This window comes from Phocoena phocoena, chromosome 15 (genome assembly GCF_963924675.1).
Source record: "Phocoena phocoena chromosome 15, mPhoPho1.1, whole genome shotgun sequence".
NCBI lineage: Eukaryota > Metazoa > Chordata > Mammalia > Artiodactyla > Phocoenidae > Phocoena > Phocoena phocoena.
Genome location: NC_089233.1, coordinates 72,970,839 through 72,986,969, shown reverse-complemented (window position 1 = coordinate 72,986,969; position 16,131 = coordinate 72,970,839). Strand labels below are relative to the sequence as shown.

At 47.9% G+C, this 16,131-nt stretch overlaps 1 protein-coding gene across 1 annotated transcript; it reads left to right on the top strand.

Annotated features, from left to right (window-relative positions):
- Nucleotides 1-213: 213 nt before the first annotated feature.
- On the top strand, nucleotides 214-10,524 carry WFDC3 (WAP four-disulfide core domain 3). Its single transcript, XM_065893302.1, is given in 5 exon segments — nucleotides 214-270; nucleotides 1,507-1,747; nucleotides 9,670-9,801; nucleotides 10,350-10,472; nucleotides 10,475-10,524. Coding segments are annotated over 5 exon segments (603 nt in total).
- The last annotated feature ends 5,607 nt before the right edge of the window (nucleotides 10,525-16,131 follow it).

The window sequence follows — 16,131 nt, the reverse complement described above, 5'->3', positions numbered from 1 at the left end:
TTTAATATGCCTAGCACTCAGCCCCCAGAATTGGATGGGCCCAATGCGAGGACCACCGAAACCCAGCAAGAGGGTGTCTGGCCCATGCCATCCCACTCACCCAGTGGTCTCTCCAGGCCTTGACCCCAGGAATTGCCTCTTGGCGTCTGAAGGCATCTGAATGAAGATTCTGGGCTTCTCTCCCCAGATGCATGATACTGGGATGGGCTGGGGATGCAGGGATTTAACAGCTGTGGAGTTCCCCAGAGCCCCTTTAGCTCTGCATTAGAGGTAAGACGTCCATGAATAGAATTGGATCTACTTATGGGTGGTAGATAAAATTACTTTCATCAGGTCATAATACAGGGTAGTAGAAGGTGCATGAGTTTTGCAGTTAGAAAGATCTGAGTTCAAATCCATTATGATATGGTGGTTAACACTGACTATAGGATTGGACTGCTTACCTTTGTTCTACTACTTATTAGCTGTGACCCACATTTCTTTCTGTGCCTCAGTTTCCCCATCTGTAGAATGGGGATAATAGTACCTAACTCATAGGGTTGCAATGAGAATTAAGTGAGTTAATTCATGTAAAGTACTTAGAACCTTGGCAGTAGTAAACCCTCAAACAATGTTATCTGTCATTACTATTATTAAATTCCAGCAGCCACCACTTACTAGCTTAATGACCTTGGCTAATTTTCCCTCTGAACTAGTTTTCTTACTTCTGCAAGATTATTGTGAGGCATAAAATAAATAATGTGCATAAAACACATGTTAGGTCATCAATAAATGTTAATTATCTCCACGCTCCAATATCAGCCTTAAAACAATAAGGCAACTTTCTGGCACCAAACTCTTTGTCCCTATTAAGGAGGTTTTTACCCTTTAACCTTATTAGGCTAAGCAATGCCAATAGGTATTGCTGTTAGGTATCATGGTTGACCAAAGGAATAGATTAAAAAAAAATAAAAAGAAATATAGGAAGAAGAGATAAAGAAAGGGAGTATATATGACCTAGGTTACTACTTGAGTCATAGCAACTGTTCTTTTGGGTTTTGTTGACTAACCTTCATATAGTCCAATAATACCCTGTATGGGTTAGAGGGACCAAGATGTAGGGTTTTGGTGCATTTATATTAGTTCTGAACAAATCTAAACACTGCTTTTCTGTAGTTTTTGGATAGTTTCTAAGCAGTCTGTTCCATTCTCTGTTTTCTAGGTTGCTAGGATGGCCAGGAGCCACAGTGCATTTTATTAGCTTTGGTTCTTTTCTTTAGTTGTGTCTCTAGTCCTTTCCTCTCTCATTACAGCTGTAGCTGTGTCCTTCCAAAACCCTCTAGGGCTCTCTTTGATCCTTTATCCAGTGGCCATCCCTCCATTTCCTCAGCTGCCCATTAGATTCCTCATCATCGTCCAGGGATGTTGTGTATACTGCAGAGTTTGATCATTCCCATCACGTGTGTCTTTTGGTAGTGCCAGGAATTTTCCCACACACCAGCAACCAGTCACTTTTCTTCTTGTCAGGAGAAGACATCGTTGGGGATTATTGCGAAAGGGAAAACTTTGTGGCTGGCCTTAGACCAATCCCCTAGTCTTGCCCTTCCCTCAGTTGATGTATTGATACAAGGCAAGGTGTACACGTCTGGCCTGAACTGAGTTCTCATCTCTACCCTCAGCATCATCGTCATGTCGAGCTGCCTCTTCCTCCTGAAGGCACTTCTTGCTCTTGGGTCCGTGGCATCCTGGGTGACTGCAGGAGAGCATGGTGAGCTATCATTTGGGATCCCTGGCTAACAGCAATAGAAAACGACTAGAGAAGTCATCCCCTGCCTCCTCCCAGAGTGAGGGTCCTCATCTGGGGAGATGGTCTTCTCTGTAGAACAGAACTGGACGCATAGATTCTTGGGACAGCCAGGATAGGTCTTCCTGGCTTTCTCTGTCCTCTCTGGACAAGGAGATAGCACTTCCAGTCTGGCTTACTAGAGGTTCTAGCTTTTCCCGAGGGCTCTCACCCTAGGGTGAGAATAGGATCGCCCCAAGCTTTCTGTCTCTCTCTCTGCAGAGTGGCTGGTCCATGTGTGGTGCTGGGTGCATGTTAGCAGCTGTGTGGGAGAAGGGGAAAGTGGTTGCAGAAATATTTTGTTTTGAATTTGTTTATTTATTTAATTAATTTATTTTTTGCTGCGTTGGATCTTCATTGCTGCGCGTGGGCTTTCTCTAGTTGCGGCGAGCAGGGTCTACTCTTCGTTGTGGTGCGCGGGCTTCTCACTGCAGTGGCTTCTCTTGCTGCGGAGCACGGGCTCTAGGCTCGCGGGCTCAGTAGTTGTGGCTTGCGGGCTCTAGAGCGCCGGCTCAGTAGTTGTGGCGCATGGGCTTAGTTGCTCTGCGGCATGTGGGATCTTCCTGGACCAGGGATCGAACCTGTGTCCCCTGCATTGGCAGGCGAATTCTTAACCACTGTGCAACCAGGGAAGCCCCAGAAATATTTTTGACAGGAATTTTGGAGAGACTAAAAGTCCCCGAAGTACATTTGGCTTCCATTCCCTGTTTCTTGAGGCCTCGCCAGTTGCTCCAATCTCAAGTGATAACTTTTGCAGTGAAAGAAGGAAAATGCCCTCACAATAAGAACCCATGCAAAGAGCCATACCGGGAGGATGAATCCTGTCTGGCTAGGTAGAAGCACTGCAGCGCAGGCTGTGTTCGGCTCTGTCGAGGAGGCATCCCTAAGGGTATGTTGGCTTGAGAGGCGAAATCCAAGTCTCCTTTCCGATCTTGCCTCTGGGCTAGATAGAGACAGAGAGCTAACTATCTCCTAGGTTGGCTCTTGAAATTTAGCTCACCTCTTTTTTTCCCCTTTTGGGGGGGTCTCTTCTCCTTTAATCACTCGTGTCCCCAGTTCTTTGCCTTCTGTCAGGAGAGAACAGGCCATTGATTATCTGCATCTTATACTTTGAACTCAGGGTTCCTGTTAAGGCTGGCCTCCTTCCAGCCAAACCTCCCCAGGTAGCAGGCCCCTTCCCTGTACCCAGTGGCGTTGTCTGCGCCTGGCTTCAGCAGCTCCCTTGGGCAGCCTGCCCATAAGGGAGAATAGAGTGTTGTACTCTTTGCCAGAACTCTGGAGGGCCAGCTCTGGAACCAGAGCCTGGGAATCTGTCTCACGCGGGTCACCCACTGTCAACTTGTCAGGCCTGATACAATCTTCGCAGTGTTTGAAGGTGATGGCTGAATTGCGGGGGCTGAGGGTGAGGCCGGCAGCCAGGCAAGGCAGCTTGGTGAGCTGCCCTGGGCCCTGGCCAGCCCAGATGGGGCTTCCTCTTTCCTTGGAGCTTGGCAGGTTAGAGTAGTGATCTCTCTGCACCTCTCCCAGAGCCCACTGGCTGAGTGGGGTTCCTCGTCTGGTGGGAAGTAATATTTCTGCTGGGATATTAGCTAACTACTTTTCTACAGTTCCAGTCCTGGAGGAGGGCTGGCCCACTCACCCAGCGGGACTCGTTGCTACAGCCCACTGCACAGGGAATTCCCCTTCCTGGGCTATGAATAATCTCTATTTTCATTAAGCTCTGATTTGCCAGAAGCTTACCATAGCCTGTCCTGTCTGTTTGGTAACTTGGAGGAATGTCAGGGTGTCTGAGGGCACAGGACAGACCCTGGGACCTGCTCCCCTGAGGCAGTTCGGGTCTGAGCATGGGTCTGAACCGGGCTCCTCTGCTTGCTGGCTCTGTGGCCTTGGACAAGTCCTTTCATCTCTTTGAACCTCATTTTCATCATCCTTAAAATGGAGATAAGGGTATTTATCTCATGGAGTGATAATGCAGTGTCCATTTGGGCTGCTATAACAGAATACCATAGACTGGGTGGCTTATAAACAACAGAAATTTATTTCTTACAATTCTGGAGGCTGGGAAGTCCAAGATCAAGGTCCAGCAGGTTCAGTGTCTGGGAGGGCCTGCTTCCTGGTTTGTAGCCTGCCGTCTTTTTGCTGTGACCTCACGTGGCAGAAGGGCAGTAAGGGCCACTAGTATTCATGAGGGCTCCAGTCTCCTGACTTAAGCACCTCCCAAAGACCCCACTTCCAAATACCCTCACTTTGGAGATTAGGTTTTAACATATGAATTTTCGGAGAATACAAATATTCAGTCTACAGCATGCAGTTGAGAAGAAATGCACATAAGAAACTTGTACAGGGCTTCCCTGGTGGCGCAGTGGTTGAGAATCTGCCTGCCGACACAGGGGACACGGGTTCGTGCCCCGGTCCGGGAAGATCCCACATGCCGCGGAGCGGCTGGGCCTATGAGCCATGGCTGCTGAGCCTGCGCGTCTGGAGCCTGTGCTCCTCAACGGGAGAGGTCACAACAGTGAGAGGCCCGTGTACCGCAAAAAAAAAAAAAAAAAAAAAAAGAAACTTGTACAAAACCTGCCAAATAATACCTGACAGCTCATATAGTTATGCCCAGCACCTTGCTGTTCAGGTTCCCTCCCAACTATCTGAGGTCTGGCCTGTCTATTCACTTGCTCACTTATAAATGGATTCAATACATATTGAGTGTCTACCCTACCTGGCATTTGGGCATCCTGGGGTGAGCATGGTAGCCACGGCCCTTGCCCTCATGGAGCTCACCCTCTGATGTGAGACACAGTAAATAATCGTAAACGAGCAATAATAACCACCAGTCGTGATGAGTGCATTGAAGGGAAAGAAAAGAGAGGGAAAGAGGAGGTGTCATTTTAAGTTGGAGAACGAGAAGGAGCTGGCCATTGGGTGGAGTGCTATGAAGAGGGAACTGCAGGGGCAAAAGCAGTAGAGTAGGGCAGGGCTTACTATTTTAAGGAGGGGAAAGGTCAGTGTGGCTGGAGGAAAGAGATGGTGAAGGAAGGTGGCTCCAGTTGATGCAGAGTCCAGGCTTTGGGGGAGTCTCCGGGGCCTCTGTCTAAGGCTTTATTGTAAGTGCAATGGGAGGCCTTTAAAGGGGGCTATAAAAGCAGGAGAGGCCTGATCCGGTTTTCATTTTAAAAAGGCTACTCTGCTGGTGTCTGAAGAATGGATGGGGCGAATGTAGAAGATGGCAGGCCAGTTGAGAGGCCAATATGCCAGGCTGGGTTGGGGGTGATCATGGCTCAGACCAGGGTGGTGACAGTGCAGACCTGGAAGAGTGGCAGACTTGAAGTACTTTTGAGGGTGAAGCTGACAGGCCTGGGGAAAGAAGTTAGCAGATGTGGGTGTTGAGGAAAAGGAAGTGTCAAAAAGGATGGTGAGTGTCTGGCTGGAGCTGTTGGGTGATGGTGGTGGTCTTTACTGAGAAGGGGACAACTTTGGGAGGAGGAGGAGGAGGTTTTGGAGTGAAGATTCAGATTATGGCCTAAGAGTTGTCCCCTCTGGCTCCCTCATGGCCCACCTTCCACCGCATGAAAGTTGAACCCTCCTGATCCCCCATGACCCTCTGTTTTGCTTATTATGACATGTGCATTATTATTATTATTTAAAAACATTTATTTATTTATTTGCTTATTTATTTCGCTGTGTTGGGTCTTAGTTGTGGCCAGTGGACTGCTTAGTTGTGGCTTGCCGGATCCTTAGTTGTGGCATGCAAACTCTTAGTTGCGGCATGTATGTGGGATCTAGTTCCCAGACCAGGGATCAAACCAGGGCCCCCTGCACTGGGAGTGTGGAGTCTTTTTAAATAAATTTATTTATTTATTATTTATTTATTTTTGGCTGCATTGGGTCTTTGTTGCTGCATGCGGGCTTTCTCTAGTTGTGGCAAGCGGGGCCTACTCTTCCTTGCGGTGCGCGGGCTTCTCATTGCAGTGGCTTCTCTTGTTGCAGAGTGTGGGCTCTAGAGAGCAGGCTCAGTAGTTGTGGCGTGTGGGCTTAGTTGCTCTGTGGCATGTGGGATCTTCCTGGACCAGGGCTCAAACTCGCATCTCCTTCATTTGCAGGCAGATTCTTAACCACTGAGCTACCAGGGAAGCCCTGGAGCGCAGAGTCATAACCACTGCGCCACCAGGGAAGTCCCATGACATGTACATTGTATCCTTCATGTGCATGGGCTCCCTGTGTGTTTGGGTCCCCTTTTTCTGAAACCTCACTGCTGGTTGTACAGCTAAGAGTTGACACAGCAGGCCCAAGACTGATATTCTCAGAAAGGCCTGCTCGCAAGATTGGCCTTGGTGGGCTTCTGGGAATTTGGATTTTGAGACGGTTCCTGCCACCGTAACTAATAAGAGTGGTATGAGCTAGGCAGAGAGCACCCATGTGACCAGACCCCAGGAAGAACCCTAAGCCTCCAGTGAGCTTCCCTGGTAGATTCCACTTCACATGTACCGTCACAATTCCATACTGGAGGAATGAAGTCATCCTGTGTGACTCCCCTGGGAGAGAACTGTTGGAAGCTTGCGCCTGGCTTCCTCTGGACTTCACCTCGTGCACCTCTTCCCTTTGATGATTTTGCTTTGTATTTTTGTGCTGTCGTAAATCATGGCCATGGTTACAACTGTATGCTGAGTCCTGTGAGTCCTAGAGAATCACCAAAACTAGGAGTGGTCTTGGGGGTTCCAGACACACTAGTTTATTTATAAGTTTTCCTAACCCCTAAAACTGTCTACCACTGGGTCTTTTGGCAGAACTGAGCCGAGTCGCAGTGCTTGGTGATTTGGTTTTGGGTGATCGTTGCGGAGTGCAGGGGATCACCATGATGTGGGTTCAAGGGCACTGGACCTAGTGTCAGAGCTGGGGGTTTGGGACCCAATTCTGCGACCATTGACCTCAGGCCAATCCTTCCCCCTTCTGGGTGTCTGTCTATTTACAAGAGAAGAGGAGTAGGTTTGAAGGCTCAGAGGGCCCTTCTTGGCTTAAGAAGTTTTGAAATTTCACTTTTCTGCCAGCAGCTGGTATTCTTCCCTAGTGGAAGGTTGGAGCTGGGGCAACGGTAAAGACTAAGTGTGAGTATTTACTAGGCTTCAGCTTTTTATTCTACTTTTCTGGTGATAGCTTGGGATCTTGGGATAGGGGCATATCTGGAGGCTAGGGATGACCATCCCCGTTCTGGCTATCATTCCCACTTCTCATCCTGATTCCTGCTAAGATACCTGTGAGGTGACTGGAAACCATGTGTTATGAGGAACTGAGCTTACCTAGCCTGGAAAAGCTAAGACAGTGAAAGGCAGAAGATGGCTAAAGAGATGGCATGAGCCATGTTTTTGCCAGGTCTCTGGGGATAGGAAAAGGACCAATGGATAGAAACAGATTTCGGTTGAGTATAAAGAAGGACTTCCTTATACCTAAGGCTGTCTAGCTTAAGTATAAGGATGGCGTAGCCTGGCTTGGAGGTATTGAAGCCCCCTTAATTCCCGCTGTTGAAGCTGAGAGTAGGGGACTGTTTGGCAGGGATTCAAGCATCAGATAGGGTATTAGACTAGGTGGCTCTGCTGGGCACTGGTCCGAGGGGGATGTGCTGTGACCCTCAGGGCTTCAGCCTATCTTCCAAGGGTCCCTTCATTGCTTCTAATATTTGACAAAACCCCAGGGACCTCAAGGAAGCCTGGCCTGGGAGAGGGTAGGGCTTTGGTCCCAATGCCTGGTCCTGAGGCTGAGGGCAGAGGTAGCAGGGTGCTCCTGGCACTGGTTACTTCAGAGCCGGGCCCGGAAAAATGGTGAAATCTGGGAAGTGTGGTATTCTAGGCCTCCACTCTAGGGCACACGGTATGACTTGGTGAGTTTATGTTGCTGTGTTTTTCCCTACCAGGGAGATTTTTTTTATGCCCAGCCTTCTCAACCGTGGGGCAAAAGGCTTTGTTCCTTGTTAAATGGAGTTTAGTGTTTGTCAGACAGGTGGGAAGGTGTGGGGAGATACATCTGGTTGTTACAGTGACCATATTTTCTGAATAAAAAATATCAAGACACATAGTTGTGACACAAGCAGACAATGGCAAAAAATACTTGAAATAGGGGCTATTCCGAAAAATCCTAGGATGCCAGGTTATTATATCTTGATTGTTTAGCTGCATGTATTCTCTTGGAGTCCAACACTTGCTTTTTCCATCATGTCAGAGTTCCCGGAGCCAGCTGTGTCCAATTGTATGTACATGTTCGTTCTCAGAGGCACTGGGCCAGTCCTGTCATGGTTTTCTACAAAGCTTGAATTGCCTGTCATTTCCCCCTCCATTTAAAAGACTTGAAATAAACACTGAGAGGAATGAGTCATGATGAGTGGGTTTGGTTTGGATGTGACTTCTTGGGTGTGCCTGTCCCCGTGGACCTGGCCTGTTGCCCACATGTCTTAAGGATGGTGTAGTAGAAAGAGTGCTTCATCGCAAACCGAGAAGCTGAGTTTTGTCCTGCTTTGCCGCTGACTCACTCTGCAGTTCTGGGCCAACCCCTTCTCTTCTCTGAGTTTCATTATCTTCTTAGGGGCTGTGAAAGGGCACATCAAGAATGTGTTTGGCTACATGAAGCAGAAAATGAAACCAACAGGGATTCTTCTTTCTCACATAACAAGAAGTCCTGAAGTCAGCGCCAGGGCTGGTGTGGTGGCTCCACGATGAAGCAATTTCTCTCTCTCTCCTTTGCAGTTCTTGACTTTGTCTTCATACTGGGTGCCTCCTGGTTACAAGAAGGCTGCTCTGATTCCTTGTCTGTCTTTGGACTGGAAGAAGAAAGAAATGAGAGGGCAGTTTGACAGCTGTATTCCCTGAACCAACAATGCAAAAGTTTTCCCAGCTTATATCTTAGTTTGTGGTCACCCCTACTTACAAGGGAATATGGGGGAAGCAAATCATTTTAGCTGACTGGGCTCACTGCCTCTCAGAACAAGCCTGGGATTCTATTCACAAGTGCTTCAGTTATTTATTGCCACCTAACAAGCCATCCCCAAACTTAGCGACGTAACGCAGTGCATTCTTTCTTTTTATTTTTTCCCCAAAGCCCCAATCCTGAAGTCACCAACATTAACGCAGTGCATTCTTTCTCACAGCTGTGTGGCTTTGTGGGTTGGCTGGGCTTAACCGGGCAGTTCTTATACCTAGTGGCACAGCTGAGGTCCTTCATACAGCTGGGAGCTCCTTGGCAAGTTCCACTGTGGCTGGAATGTCCAGGATGGCCTCTCCTCCTCCAGGTTCTCTCTCCGGAGGCGTCTCACTATCCCGCAGCCTAGCCCAAGTGCTTTGCAGCACGGTGGCTGGTTTCCAAGAGGGAGTGTTCAAGCCCCAGTACGCAAGTGTTGCTCAAGCCTCTGCTTGCATCATACTTGGCTGGTGTCCTGTTGGTCAAAGCAAGTCATCCAGTTGAGCCCAGAGACAGTATGGGAGGGGGCTACCCAAGAGCACGTACTCCAGCAGCCAGCAGTGCTGATGTCGACCGCAGTAAGCAAGGAGGGAGGGTGAATATGGGGGTGGCAGCTAGTGCGTTTGCCACAATGTGTTAGACCTCAACAGTGCTTTTCAGTCTGTGAGTCTGGATAGCTATTTAGTATTTTGTGGTCAGCATTAAAAAAAAAAAAAGAAATAGAATATAAAGTATCAGCATTGCATATACATGTATGCACATAAATATGTACATTTTACACATAAATACGTATAAAATACACACGGGACTCAATGGAAAATGTATTTTGTACTCAGTGTCCCAATAAAAATAACTGGAAACACTGGGCTTGAACACCTCTGGGCCCCAATGCTCTGATTTTATGGCAGAGTTTGGCGGTGAATGTCCTGCCGACCCCCTTCCGTGTGAAGAGCTGTGTGATGGGGACGCATCCTGTCCTCAGGGACATAAGTGCTGCAGCACCGGCTGTGGCCATGCCTGCCATGGAGACATTAAGGGAGGTATGTTGGCTCTTTGGGGAAGGCTTGAGTGCTCCTGGGGTCCCAGGGTTGGCTTGGGAGGGAGCCATCTGTGGCCTTCTTCTCTTTCTCTTCGTGGGAGGAGTCAGAGTTCTCATCTTTCCAGTCCTCCTAGCCCTTCAACCCAAAGCAACCCTCCTCCAAGGACCAAGGGGCCCATGTTGGCATTGAAAGAACTAGAGGAAGGCAGTGGGTGTTAGTAGGAAGCCCAAGCATAGGGGGAGAGGGTGGTGCTCTGGGAGCCTTGCTCCTTCTGCATCCCACCCAGCCCCAGCCCCAAACCCACAGAGGTATCAAGTCCCAAGGTACCTCTAGGGAACTCCCTGTGGGACACCATTTGGAAATCATTAGTCCAGATGCTCTCTTGGGGCCCTGCAGGGGCTCGGATCCTTGAACTTCAAGGTTTTCCAGCCAGATCTTTGGTTAGAATCAGGGATGGATTCATCTGGAGCCTCTAAGTCCCAGATGGGAACTTGGAGTCATTGCAGCCAACCCTCCTGTCTCTATACCTATGCCTGTTTATCCCACAGGGCAGGGTGGTGACTGTCCAAAAATTTTGGCGGGCCTGTGCATTGTCAGCTGCATGGTGGATGAGAACTGCCCAGCTGGGGAAAAGTGCTGCAAGTCAGGCTGTGGCCGTTTCTGTGTCCCACCAATCCTGCCACCCCAGCTGGCCCTGAACCCCAACCGGACCATCAGGTCTAATTTTGAATTAGGTGAGTACAGCCCATTGTTATCAATAACAATGGCCTTAACTGCTATATACAGAGCACTGGCTTAGGTGCTGGGTGGGGACTCCAGAAGGGCAAGACAGTTTTTGCGCTGGAGAGTCTAGTTGGAGAGAAAGATTCTATGTCACAGATCAGAACCCTTGTATAGGCAGTATGCGCGTATAGGTGATGAGAGTAAGTGTGGCTCCTTGGGAAGGTCCTTCTCCTAGAAGTAGGGTTTGATCTGGGCCCTAAAACCTAGGCAGGATGTGACCAAGGGAGGAGAGCCCAGAGAACACGCTGCATGCGTGGTCTGGTGACGGTCAGCAAAGGCACAGAGGGGGTAATGTATGTGACATGTTTGGGGAGCTGGGATGAGGGTGGTGAGAGGGTGCGTAAGGGAACAGACAGGCTGTTTTTTGAACAGAAAATGTAAGGTTGGTCAATGAATGATAAGAGTCTTCAATGCCAGTTTAGACTGGATTGTCTGGGAAGCAGGGAGCCATGTAAGGCCTTTGAGAGCAATCTTTGCCAAACTTCTCCAGGGTGGAAGGGAAAAAACATGTTGAGGAGCTGGAGCCAGGAGGGCACAGTTGTGACCTGATGTTTCTTCTGCTTGCAGAGAGCCCGGTGCCCTAGCTGTCCTGATGTGTCCTGAGTTTCTTTGGTGACTCCAGGGGGTTTGTCCTGGTAGCCAGGAGAGGATGATGTCCTGGGGCTTGTGACACCCCCAGGGACTTTCATTGCCCTCCCTGCTCTGTTTCTGTTCTTGCTGCTGCCCTGAGCATAGGAAACCCAGCCCTGGGCTTGGGCAGTGGGTGTGTGGTGCTTCTTTTCCCCAATAAAGGCTGATGCTGACCCTCTTGTCTGTGCTCCTTGAGGGCTAAGATGAGGAAAGAGAGCAAGGGGGTCTGAACGTGGCTGTGGGATTATGGGACTGACTTATTTAGGAAGGATAGGGGATCCCTTCTTTCTGAGAACACTGGAAATGGATGCTGGTTGGGCGTGGCCGGGGGGGGAGAAGGATGGAAGCCAAACCTGGGGTGACTTGCCATAGGCTTGTCCAGGAGTGGGACAGTCAGACCTCTTTTTGGACTTGCTGACCTTTCTTTTGTTGGAGAATTTGAGTTGGGGAATGGAACTGGGGTGAGTGGCTAGTTCTTTGAGTCACTTGGATGGTCCCACCTTGGCTCACCTTCCTTGGGGGCCAGCCCTTGGCTCCAAGACAGGTGTTTTGTCCCCTCCAGGTAGCTTTGCTGTAGGGAGGGATGTCTTTAGGTTCTTGGGACCAAGATAATTTTTAAAATATATATTTTTTATGTAGACAAAAAATATATTCTATATCTTGGAGATCTTTTATTCTATATCTTGGAGATCCTTTATGCCATCACATACATTCTTTTAATACAGCTCCATGAAAATAACTAACCAGTTACCTCTTGTTGGACATTAACATTTTTTCACATATAAAAATCATGGCCTACTTTTGCAGATAAATCTGGGTAAATTCTTAGTAGTAGAATTCTAGTTTCTTAAATAGAGCCTGGCAAAGAACAAGCTCTCAGTAAATATTTGTTGAATGAGTGAAAGAATGAATGTAATTCTCAAGTCTATCCCATTAGGAGTTTGTTGGGTTGCAATTAATAGAAAACCTAACTAATAGTGGCTTAGCCAGTAAAGACATTTAATTTTCTCACGTCAGAGTCTGGAGAGAGGCAGTGAGACTGGTTCAGCAGCTGGACCGAAACACTGATGGCCAGAGTCATTTCTTCCGTCTCCATCATCCTCAGTGTGTTGGCTTTTGTTCTTGTGCCGGTCACCTCATGGGTGTGGGATGGTTGCTGCAGCTCTAGATGTCACAACAGGAAGTTGTGTGTAGAGGGCAGTGGTGAAAAGACCTTTACAGCAAACCATGCTCTCTTTTTCTTGATGGAGAGTGGCTTCCCCAGAAGCCACGGCCTTCCCAGGTTTCCCTTGTCATCTCATTGGCTGGAGCTGCAAGGAAGGGCTGGAAAGCAAATGTCTGCAAACGCTAATGGGAAAGTGACCTAAGATCTTAAATTAATCCTGCTTCATCCCTGAGGCTGAGGCAGGTGACCACGTGGCTATAAAAATCGAGGTTCTAGAATGGATAAACAACAAGGTTCTACTGTATAGCACAGGGAGCTATATTCAATATCCTGTGATAAATCATAATGGAAAAGAATATGAAAAAAGAATGTATATATATATATATATAAATGAATCACTTTGCTGTACAGCAGAAATTAACACAACCTTGTAAATCAACTATACTTCCAAAAAAAAAAAAAAATTGATGGGACTTCCCTGGTGGCACAGTGGTTAAGAATCCGCCTGTCAATGCAGGGGATGCGGGTTTGATCCCTGTTCTGGGAAGATCCCACATGCTGAGGAGTAACTAAGCCCGTGTGCCACAACTACTGAGCCTATGCTCTAGAGCCCGCGAGGCACAACTACTGGGCCCGTGTGCCCCAATTACTGAAGTCCGCGTGCTCTAGGGCCTGCACGCTGCAACTACTGAGCCTGTGTGCTGCAGCTGCTGAAGCCCGAGTGCCTAGCGCCCGTGCTCCGCAACAAGAGAAGCCACTGCAATGAGAGGCCTGTGCACTGCAACGAAGAGTAGCCCCCACTCGCCACAACGAGAGAAAGCCCACCTGCACAACAAAGACCCAATGCAGCCAAAAAAATAATAAAATAAAATAAAATAAAATACACAACTTAAAAACAAAACGCTGAGAATTTAAAAAAAAATCGAGCTTCTATTAGCAAGAAGAAAGGAGGGAATGCTTTTGGGATAGGTAGGTAATAAACTGTGTGTACCATACTGGGTCAAAGGACATATGAATTTAAAATTCAGACAGAAATTTCTAAGTAGGCAGGGCTTTTGTAACAAGAAAAAACAAATGGTATCCCTGCTCATGTTGAATATTGCAGAAATGCTTTTGTAATTCCCAACTTTTTTTTTTTTTTTGTGGCCTCTCCTGTCGCGGAGCACAGGCTCCAGACACGCAGGCTCAGCAGCCATGGCTCACGGGCCTAGCCGCTCTGCGGCATATGGGATCTTCCCGGACCAGGGCACGAACCCGTGTCCCCTGCATCGGCAGGCGGACTCTCAACCACTGCGCCACCAGGGAAGCCCTGTAATTCCCAACTTTAATGGAAAAAGGTGAAGTATAAATTTTAAAAAAAGTTCTCACCACTGCTGGGTTTTTGTGCCCCCTTTTCCTCCTCTGTTTTCATACTGGCATGTGGTATTCTGGTTTCTGCTGGTTTAGAAGATTCATCTCTTGGAGTAGAGGAGACATAGGACAGCGTTGCCTGATCTGAAAAAGAGTTACTGGCATGAGCCTCGGGGTGGTCATCCTAGGGACACCCATGCCTCCAGACTCACATTGCAGGGAGCTGGGAAGGACCGGGGTCTGTGATGGGCTGATGAACATTTTAGCCAGTCCCTCTTCCATTGTTTTGCTTATCATTATTTATTTGATAATGAATGTTTATTTGTTAATTATTGTTTATTAAAACAATCAAAATAATATTATACATGCATCTAGTTGGAAAAATCAATATGGAAGAGTTTTCAATGAAAGATAATCTGGGGATCTTAAAATACTGTAGGATGATTTTTTTTTTTTTTTTTTTGTGGTACGCGGGCCAGCGGCCATGGCTCATGGGCCCAGCCGCTCCGCAGCACGTGGGATCCTCCCGGACCGGGGCACGAACCAGTGTCTCCTGCATTGGCAGGCGGACTCTCAACCACTGCACCACCAGGGAAGCCCCGGTAGGTGGCAGTTTTAACCAGCAAGGGAACTTACGTGTTTGTTTGGGGGCGGGCTCAAGACCAGCCAATCTCTGCACCCGCCTCCAGAAGCTTAAAAGTTTACAGGGAGGCCTTAGCCTGGTTCAGCCGTGTACACCGTGCAGATGGTTTCAACAGCATCCTTCTCTTAAGGCTGCATCCTTGGAACACCTCCCACTGTGGGAACAGTGGGCAGAAGGTACATTCCAAGCACGGGGGAGGGGGTGAGGAGCCTCCGATTGCCCGGGTCCCATGCACGGGGCAACCAGCGGTCACGTCCTCGCGATGACCTCCTCTAATAAATCCTTGCCCTGGGCAGGATTTTCTGAGGTTCTGACACTTGCCAGTCTTCAAGTATGGGTTGACCAAGACCTGTTCTTTGACCAGAGACAGTGAGTCTTGCAAGTCATCCCTTCTCCATCCCTTTCCTGACCATCTGGTGGTAGAAGTCCCTAGCTCCACAGGTGCGCTGAGCCCTGACAGCACCATGAACCCCTGCATCCTCTCCCTGTCGTCCTCCTGGATCTCACTGCTGTCTGGTGGGGCACAGTGTAATTGGGGAGTGGTGCACGTGGGATGAGAGGGGCAGGAGGCTCAACCAATGCCTGAGGCAAGGGGCCCTCTTGTCAAAGAGATCAGTGCAGAGAAGGGCAGCCTCATTTAGATTCACAAGCATCAGTAAAGAATGAAGAAACCCCCAAAGGAGTTCACAGGGAACACTTTTTGAGCACTAAGTCCCAGGTGCCAAGCTAAGAACTCTCCATGTACAATCTCATTTAATCCTTATAGTGGCCTTGAGAAGTCCCATGTTTTTCAGATGAAGAAACTGAGTCAGAAGTTTATTTTTTTATTAAAAATTTTTTATTTTATTGAAGTATAGTTGATTTACAATGTTGTGTTAATTTCTACTGTACAGCAAAGTGATTCAGGTATACATATACACACATTCTTTTTCATATTCTTTTCCATTATGGTTTATCACAGGATATTGAATATAGTTCCCTGTGCTATACAGTAGGACCTTGTTGTTTATCCATTCTCTATATAATTGTTTACATCTGCTAACCCCAAACTCCCAATCCAACCCTCCCTCACCTTCCTCCCCCTTGGCAACCACAAGCCTGTTCTCTCTGTCTGTGAGTCTATTTCTGTTTCGTAGATATGTTCGTTTGTGTCGTATTTTAGATTCCACATGTAAGTGATATCATATGGTATTTGTCTTTCTCTTTCTGGAGAGTCAGAAAGTTTAAGTAACTTGCCCGAAGTCTCAGAGTAAGTCAGAGGGCTAGTTTGAACCTTGGTCTGTTTGACCTCAAAATTCTTCTAAATTATTTTTTTAATATTTACTTATTTATTTATTTTGGCTGCATGGGGTCTTAGTTGCGGCATGCGGTATCTTCGTTGCGGCATGTGGGCTTCTTAGTTGCAGCATGTGGGCTCTTAGTTGCGGCATGCATGCAGGATCTAGTTCCCAGACCAGGGATTGAACCCCCGGCCCCCTGCTTTGGGAGCACGGAGTCTTACCCACTGGACCACCAGGGAAGTCCCTCTTCTAATTTTAATATTCTACTTTCTCTAACTATAAAGTAGTGGTAGGCTAGTGGTTTGGGATCCACTGCGATAGTTTGAGAAGTAAGAAAAAGAGAACAGGCAAGGATAACTCTGCATCATACTCTCCCTTTCATACTTCCTCATTTATACTCTGTCATCATGTCCTCATATACTGACTGTCAGACCACCAGGTAACAGCTCTTAAATTGTTTTCTTCCAACGACAACCTAG